Consider the following 9,581-nt stretch of genomic DNA (forward strand, 5'->3'; position numbering starts at 1 on the left):
GTGGATGTAAGCGTGAAAAAATGAAGGAACAAGTTAACAAGCAAAATAATAATAAACATATTTAGCATAAACATAAATAGGGTCATCATTATACAAACACACTCACTCACACACACAAACATATATATATTAAAATTCACATACATGTATACACATGTGTTAAAATATATATGTATGTAAACATAAATGGAAATCACTGGATGGATATAGTGACGTACACTGGCTGGCGTACTTGTGTACATTTCCACGAATATTGACGATTCTATTTATATCACTTTATAGATTCCAATGTACTGTAGACACATAAATGCGAGCACATACATCGCAATGCAATCAGATAGACCTAAAATAACGATCTACAGATTCTGGCCTCATTTTGAGAACTGGTTTACATCAAAAAAATAAGTTGGAAAAACGTTTGCTGTGTGTGTGTGTACGTATGTGCGTGTAAATGATCGGAGATTGGGTTGCATCTCACCACAACGTTGCACTATAACTATTTCTGTAAGGTCGATATTGTTATTTTTTTCATTATAATTATTTTTATCGACACATTTATAGCTTACTAATAAAATAATTATTATAGTTTATTATCATTGTTGTCATTGTTATTCTAGTAGTATTAACATTGGTGGTATTATTATTATTATTATCATCATTATTATTATTAAGAGGATCATTAAAATGTTAGCACTGATACTATTGTGGGACAATGTCGTAATCGTGTTTGTAACTTGCCACCAAACAAGATGAACATCATTTTCAACATCACCATCATTATCGCGGCACTCAGATTCGTGTTATAACAATTAACATTAGTTTTACTAATAATAGAAATAATAACAAGGTCATTATTACCATCATTCAAATAACTATTACTAATAAATTTTCATCAGATAACCACAAATACTAACATAAAAACGCCAATAAAGTCAAAAAGTTGATAACATATCGTATACTTAATGCTTAAAAATTTTAAATGACAACGCAGCAGAACAAAGTGAAGCCATTTTCTGAAGCTATTCAATGCATCTGTTGAAAGGACTGCTACCATTGCTAAAACCTTTTCAGTTTACTATGGTTAATAACAATAACAATGCTAACATAAATAACAATAACATATAGACAACAATAACACACACAAAAGAACAAGACAAGCTATGCTGCCTCTAACGGTGCTATTGAAATTTTTACTTTAATTTTTTAACTGTCAGTGTACACACACACACACACACACACACACACACACACACACACACACACACACACACACACACACACACACACACACACACACACACACACACACGCTTATATATATATATATATATATATAGGTAATATATATATATTGGTAATAGACCATAATTTTTACAATATTCTATAAATTCTACCGAATGTTTGGCGTTAAATATGTTTGTAGTTCGTTTTTTCCAACGAATGATGACCAACGAAGATGGACCAGCCAATAAAGAAATCTGACACCTAATTTCTATCTAAGTTCACTCTGACAAAGTGAATATTTCCATGTATAAACTAAATTGCACTGATGATGATTCATTCGAAATCGAAATATGGCCTTATTTGCAGCATGAATTCGGAAAATAAGTTTATTTTGAATTTTAATAAACTAAACGTTCTCCAAAAAACTTTAGTGAGAAAAATCGAAAAAACGAACTACAAACATATTAACGCCAAACATTTGGTAGAATTTATAGAATATTGTAAATATATATATATGTGTGTGTATGCGTGTGTGTGTGTGCCTGTGAGTGGGTCTGAAATTAGAATGCACTCTAGCCTGCAATTAAGATAACACTACTACTATTGCCATTTCTACTCATATTACATAAACAATAACTAGTACTTCTACTACCGCTTCTATAACATCAATAACAACATCCATATCAATGACAATAATAACTGAATGATAATAATATTAACAATAAATACTAATATAACAGCAATAATAATCATAAGATTTTTTTTATATTTTAATATTATTGTTCTTTAGAACCTCCATTGAAATATCTTAAGCAGGAACCTACCCAGCTATCGTTATCGTCACAGTACAATCAATAATTGTTTTTTGTCACCAAAAAAAAACCACCAACTACACATAAAGGTAGCATTGTTAAACAAAATACTCTGCCGATCAAAACTTTCAATACATAAATTACGATGATAATGGAATAAATATTACACGATGGATGTATTTCTGCTGCAAGTGGCTTTCAAATCTGATTGCAAAGCAAACTTCGCTCACTACATATTTTTATTATTCACATACATTTACATCTCTTTATTTTTTACATACATTTGTTTCCATCAACGTTTTGCCATAGTAATTATAATAATAAATTATAAAAAATATAATAATAATATAATAAATATTAATAATGATAATAACTACACCACGGGAAAAATACAAACTTCAATTAATTTATTATTCTTAAAGAGCAGGTCTCTAATGATGTTATCATATTTCTTCTGCACGTTCATGTAACTCTCGCATAACTCATGGCGGTGTTGTTCCTCATCATCAGCAGCAGCAGCAGCAACAGCAGCAGCATCCTCATCATCATTGCTGATGGAAACACCCACACCTTCTCCTCTTCCTCTTCGGCAATTCCTCTTGCTGCCACAGTTCAAGGCAGTCCTGAAGAGTGCGTAACCTTCATCGTGTGCTTGCTGCATAACCCTCACGACGGCCTCGAAGTTGGTTGAGTCGTCGTCGTCGTCGTCTTCACCGTTGTTGTCGTTGATGTGCTGCTGGTGGTCAGTCCCTGCTGGCTCACAGTCCATCACTTCTGATTTGATGTACGTTTGCGGACCTATGTCGAAAACAGCAAATTTAAAACAATTTGACTAATTTTTCAAAGTTAAAAACTCATTCGTAATTCTATCATATTTAATTCGCTGAGTTTGAACAATTTCAGATGAATATTTTAATATTTTAAGTTAATAAATTGTGAAGAGCAACTCAATATCCGTACAAAAGTGTGCATTAAGCAATACGCATATACAGCATCTACACATAATACAGACTATAAGCATTTAGAGAAACACACAGACATATACAGTTAAACACACATATATAGGAACACACAAACACACATGTACGCAGACACACACACACACACACACACAAAAGTACTAACACACGCTCACTCACTTGCATATAAAGATACACACGAATGAACATAGATACAAAGAAAGAGCAAACTCATACACATAAAAGGATGTACAAATGCAATGTTGGTACATTAAACCATATCGCTCTTAGTTCAACTTTTAATGGAAAAATTTCATTCCTCCATATTATCCTGTTCTTTCATCTCCACTTCATTTCATCAGACCATTCATCACCCCCGCCATCACCACCATCGTCATATTCATTACCACCATCATCATATTCATCATCATCATCAGCAGCAGCAGCAGTTTTTCATTACCATCATCTTCATCACAATTATCATGGTGATCATCACTCTAATCACTATCCAATTAAGTAATAAAAACGTCAGCAATATATAAATCCATATATTTCTTACAAGCGCAATATATATAAAATATATATATATATATATATATATATATATATATATATATATATATATATAATATATATATTTTTTTACAATATTCTATTATGGTCTATTACCAACATAATATATATATATATAAATATATATATAACGAGTGACAACCTAAAACTTTGAACTTTGAGCAGCCAATCTCAAATGAGAACTAATCTGCTTGCTTAGACAACATCTTTGTAAGACACTGCACGTTATACCCTTAGACGGGATGTCTTCCTAATACAAATATAGACAAGTTAAATTTTTTTAAAATTTGTTTCTACGTACATTCTACTAATCCTGACAAACATGGCTGGCTGTTTGTGGCTGGAGACTGACTGATAAATAAATACAAGACAAACAAACCAACAATGCAATAATATACCATGGCAATAATCAGTTAAATTTTATTTACTCATATTATTCCTCCGTATCATTAGGATTAAAAAATCTAGGATTTGTTATACGGAACATTACGAACTATTGTTAGAGATACGGATAAAATTTGTAATATGCAACAAATATAATCATTTAAATTAAAAAATACATGCCCAATACTTATCGACAGAAACGTATGGACAAAAAGAAAAGAATAAAAGAATAAAAGTTTATATAGCGGTAACAGATGTTTAACAACCAGTCATCTTAAAAACATTTTTTTTTTGTTTTTGAAAAAATACTCAAGTTAATATTATTATTATATAGACAGACATACATACATACATACATACATACACACACACACATACATACATACATACACGTGCCGATGTGGCGCTGGGGCGGACGAGTTTGGGCACCACGGTTTGGTTTGTCGCCTGGGTGGGGGCCGTCAACTACGTCACTCAGCATTAAACGACTACATTACAAGGCTTTAATCCCGGTTCGGTTCTCAAGGAACCATCCGGCATTTCTGCGCATGATGGTAGGCGCCCGGACGAATGCACACTAATACCTTGGAGAGCCGGTAGATGTTTGGCGTGGGATGTTACGGTCCCTGGCACCCATGCCGAACGATATGTAAACCTGACAAGTAAAGAATGCGGTTTGGTCGCGGCCAGGGCAGCGGACGAGAAAATGAAAAAATATGGGAACGCCCTCCCCTCGATGGAATTCTTGCCAATATGTATGGAGGTTCTCGGCCCGATGGACCCCAACACCCTTAAATCATTTAATCCATTTGTTACTTGATGTTTGACGGTTCAGTGTTACTCATCATGTTTTGGTTTTAACATACATACATACATACATACATATATATATACATACATACATACATACATGCATACATACATACATGCATACATACATACATAAAACACATATATACACACATACATACATGCATAGACTGATATGCATAAGAGTCTTCCAATAAACTATGACGTAATAAAGACAAAATGCCAGCACAACAACATCCTAAATGGTTATAATGGTTATTTAATTTTTAACAGCTTCTCTCTTTTATATATATATATATATATATATATATATATATATATATATATATATATATATTGTTATTTATCTATTAATCATTTTTTTTGTTGAGGCTTCAGGGAGATAAGTAAGAGTCAGAAAAAAGAGAGAGAGAGGAAGTAGATAGATAGACAGAATGAGAGGGAGAGGGTAAGAGTGTCATTTTTATGATGGAATGAAATTGAACAAAAAGCAAATGGCAGCCAATGAACTGTCATTCTTGAATTTCTTTTTATATCAAATTTGTGAAATAGAAATTAAAGCTGAGAATGAAAAGATGATAAAGTACAAAAGCACTGGTTTAGAAGAGGAAGATAGAATCGGGTAGTTTGCTAATGCAAAAACCTTATTGATGATAACAAATTATAATAATAATGACACGTGACACGGTAGTGACAATTAATATTGATGGTTAACATTATCCTATTATAACGTTATGATATTTATTACACAACAAACGTTCAATGATTGTGAGAGTTATGATAATGAAGGAAGAAAAAGCAGCAGACACAAGCACATTCACCACACAGACACACACACACACACACACATACATACATACCCAAAAACAAACACACACACGCAAACAAACACAGACACACACCCACACAGATTTGCATGGTCGTCAGATAAACAAAGATGCGGAAATATTTATGCAAATGTTTGTTAATGCGATATTTTGAGCCGTTGGTGGTTATTGCAGTGCTGCTAGTCTAAACCTTGAATAGTAATAATGATAGAGCTGTAAAAAAGTCTTATTAAAAATGTTCATCTTTTTGGACAATTTTCTGTTTTCTAATCTTCTCTCTCTTTCTCTTTTTCTCTCTTCTCTCTCTCTCTCTCTCTCTCTCTCTCTCTCTCTCTCTCTCTCTCTCTCTCTCTCTCTCTCTTGCTCTTTCCCTCTTTCTCTCCCTCTCCTTTTTTGTTTTTCTTTTTACCATCTTAAGTGTTTGCATATAATGATTTAGTGCATACTGTTTTCATGTTTTGTGATATTTTTAATAAAGTTTAAAAACGACGATCCTGTCTACCAGCTAAATGAATAGACATGCTGTTGCAAGTGCACCCCGCCCATCTCCTCTCACCCAAACAAATAATAATAAACAGATCAATTGATCAGCAGCAAGCAGACTTAGAAGCAGATTCGAAGTAAAAGCATGATAATTATAAAAATAATAACCACTAACAATTATAAAAATCATTTTCGTCTGCATGGAAGGTCAAAGTTTTGTTGACGTCGTGCTGCTGGCTGCCGTAGCAAGCTTTGTAAGGTAAGCCACAACCACTTGAGGTAAAATTTTCGTCGTTCCCGACATCGAACTCGTTGAACTTCTCAGATGGGATTAGTGATATGTTTGGAGGAATTTCACCCGGTACGTGCCTGGAATCAACAATGATAAACAATTAGTTAATGAAATTTCACTAGACAGTTAATAACTAAAGCGAGACAATTTTCTTGAAAATAATGTTGGCGTGTGATCAAACGAGTAATAACACAAATTAATTATAATACTGTTTAGTTATAACCATAACCAGCAAAAAACATAATCCCTTAGTTACCTCGTAATATCAATACTTATAAAGGTCATGAACATTTGAAAAAAATCTTCACAAATTAAATTGATATTTTATTAAATTTTAAATTTTGTAATTGACATTTAAGCAGCATTAATTGTAACGTAATGCCATGGTTTTCACGAACTCGCGTGCATGTTAAGACGGTCGAAAACCAAGGAGTGCAGTTCGACAATATATTGACCATGTTACCACACGCAGTGAAACTTGGTTCAACTTGTTTTCTACAGCTGCGTAAGTTACATCAGACTAAAAAATGTCTCTCAGCTGATATCTGCCCAAGTCTTGCGGTATCATTTATATTGTCGAGGTTAGATAATTGTAACTCTTTGATGTTTGGTTCTGGGGTTGGAGTGGTTAAGAATGTTCCACACATTCAGGAAGCTGCTGCAAGACTGGTTGATGAGCGTGGTAGATGTGATGACATAACTGGGTGGTTGGAGAATTTTCGTTGGTTGCCGGTGCGTAAAAGAGTTTCTTACAAGATAGCAGTTACTGCTCACTGTTGCATTCATGCGGTGGACCAGAATACTTGAAGAAGGTTTTTCGTAAAATCTGAGCCGGACATGGGACGTGTCCTGCAATCGATCTCCACTGAATTGACAGTAGTCCCCAGAACTAAGACGAAGCTAAGTGATAGATGCATGCAAACTGGTGCTATTAAAATTTTTACAATAATAATAATAATTAGAAAATAAGTCAGTGACTTCAATCAAGATGAAATGAATGATCTGATTTTGCAGGTTCTTCAGCCAAGAAATAAAGGATTCATTATTGGAAAAAATACAGAAAAAGAAACAACAGAGTTAACCGAACATTATCGAAAGCGTAAGTTAATTATGTAGGTTCACGAAAACCATGCAACTTGAAATGTCATTTACTGTAAAATTCTCAAGTGCTCACAATTTTTGGAGCAGTAGTGTATACAAAACTATTATTTAATTCAACAACAACTGAATATAAAAATATGAAAAATGAGGAGATAGGTTGAAGCTAACCAGATTTCAGGTGATATGGTTGATTGTTCGTGCATCAACTGCGGTGGATCATCTTGCCGTCTGAGGAAATTTAGAATTAAGAAAATTTTTTTCAAAACAATTTATCATCAATTCGCTTAATTTAACTTTAAAACAGCAACTGAAAAAAGGCGTAGTTACGCCACAGGCATGCGGCTGAAAAAGGTAAATAAAAAACAAGAAACACTTTATATCCAGCAACCGAATCTGCATTTATGGTCAATTACTTTTTTTCAAGAAATATCTGATTTTATATTTTAACATTTTTATTTTTCTCTCAGTTCAACAAACGAAAATTATTTACTCAAACCAACATGTGTGTATATGTCCAAATAGTAACATGTGTGTACTGTACAAGTGTGTGCGCGTGTGTGTCCATTTGTTTGTTCTGGTGCATCATATAAAAAAAAAATCTACTTAAAAAAAACACACACTCCAAAATGTTTAAATATAAATAAGTGAGTGAGTAATAAAGTAAATATCTAATTAATCCTCCGCCACATATATATATATATATATATATATATATATATATATATGTGTGTGTGTGTGTGTGTGTGTGTGTGCATGCGCGCGCGCGTCAGTGTGTGTTTGACATATAGGTTACACAAAATAATGTGGCAACTACTACCTAATGAACCATAATTATATAACATGGAATAAAAAAACAATTAAAATAGAAAATAAGCATTGTTAATAAAAACATAAAGAATAAAAAGCCGTAATATGATAACTATTGGTACAACATATACAACATATATGAAAATTTACACAATCAATTAGCTATTAATATTTTCCATTAAGGGAAGAACACAAATCAAATTTTTTCCAACTAGATAAAAGATATGTGCTACTGAGCTGGTCACAGGAATAATGGAGTCAAGGAGAAAAATAAAATAAGGAGGTGAGTGCATAAAAATAGAAAAAAGATGGAGAAAAAAGGCGATAGAGAGAGAAGCAGAGAATTTTATGCTAAAATACAGAATAAGTACATTTAATAATCCTAAAATGACTTAGGAACAAAAATCGTTCAAGTTTTTAAATTATGGCAAAAGCGTAACGTTGGCCGCAGTTATAAATATTTAAAAATTATTAAATATAATTATGTTGATCATGTCAGAAACTGACTGAGAGATTGGCTAAAAGAGACTTGAAAGAAATTAAGTTGCCAACCCGTCATAATCTGACACATATTGCTGTGTTTGTGGATCTTCAGGTGCAACCACTTTAATGTCGGCTCTGTAACTTTTGTTCTGAATCTGGGAAAAAATTAAAATCAAACTTTCAATTATTTGACAACAAGTAATTTTAAGTTTAACAAAAATCTACAAATTTTCATTTTAATTATTAACATATTGGCTACAACCGCTGCTATGAATGTTATTAAATTGTTAAAACATTTAGAAAACTTAATCACTTATACTTGAGCATTATAAAATTTGTTCTCAGATGTTAAACATCTGAATAAGTGTTCATCAGTTTGAAAAATTGAAAGTTGGAGACAAAATGTATAGACAGGAACGAGCTGTTCTTAAGAGATACGTGTTTTTCATAGTAGTAAACAACAACAACTGCGTCTCACTCCATATCACTTGTGTGATATTACTAAGAGCTTTAGTAATCCTCAGTATTTGCATTTTTAGTTCCAACAGTTACTTATTTAACAAGTTTGTATAGTACTAACAAAATTTTTCAACAAACGGTAACATCAAAATGTATATTTTTTCAATGGGCCCAATAAACATGGCCAACTAACGATAGAATATAACATTTAAAAGATGTTATATGATAAAAATTAAAAACCACTAGGCGTCATTGATATACTTGCTTGTGACAATAAAAAGAAGTTTAAATGATATCAGATATCACTAACATACATATAGAACATATATTTATACAAGCAGATACAAACCGACGCACACACAAATAT

At 32.6% G+C, this 9,581-nt stretch overlaps 3 protein-coding genes across 3 annotated transcripts; 1 reads left to right on the forward strand and 2 right to left on the reverse strand.

The window, feature by feature from the left end:
- Positions 1–2,409: 2,409 nt before the first annotated feature.
- Positions 2,410–2,805, reverse strand: HELRODRAFT_179448 (hypothetical protein; the record flags this gene model as incomplete). Its single annotated transcript, XM_009028288.1, has 1 exon — positions 2,410–2,805. One exon carries the CDS (start codon positions 2,803–2,805, stop codon positions 2,410–2,412), a length of 396 nt encoding a protein of 131 aa, XP_009026536.1.
- Positions 2,806–4,350: 1,545 nt separating this feature from the next.
- Positions 4,351–4,772, forward strand: HELRODRAFT_179449 (hypothetical protein; the record flags this gene model as incomplete). The annotated part of the gene is made up of 2 exons (XM_009028289.1): positions 4,351–4,390; positions 4,453–4,772. 2 exons carry the CDS (start codon positions 4,351–4,353, stop codon positions 4,770–4,772), a joined length of 360 nt encoding a protein of 119 aa, XP_009026537.1.
- Positions 4,773–6,242: 1,470 nt separating this feature from the next.
- Positions 6,243–9,288, reverse strand: HELRODRAFT_179450 (hypothetical protein; the record flags this gene model as incomplete). Its single annotated transcript, XM_009028290.1, has 4 exons — positions 6,243–6,441; positions 7,634–7,693; positions 8,825–8,910; positions 9,244–9,288. 4 exons carry the CDS (start codon positions 9,286–9,288, stop codon positions 6,243–6,245), a joined length of 390 nt encoding a protein of 129 aa, XP_009026538.1.
- Between the last annotated feature and the right edge of the window lie 293 nt (positions 9,289–9,581).

This window comes from Helobdella robusta (genome assembly GCF_000326865.2).
Source record: "Helobdella robusta unplaced genomic scaffold HELROscaffold_54, whole genome shotgun sequence".
NCBI lineage: Eukaryota > Metazoa > Annelida > Clitellata > Rhynchobdellida > Glossiphoniidae > Helobdella > Helobdella robusta.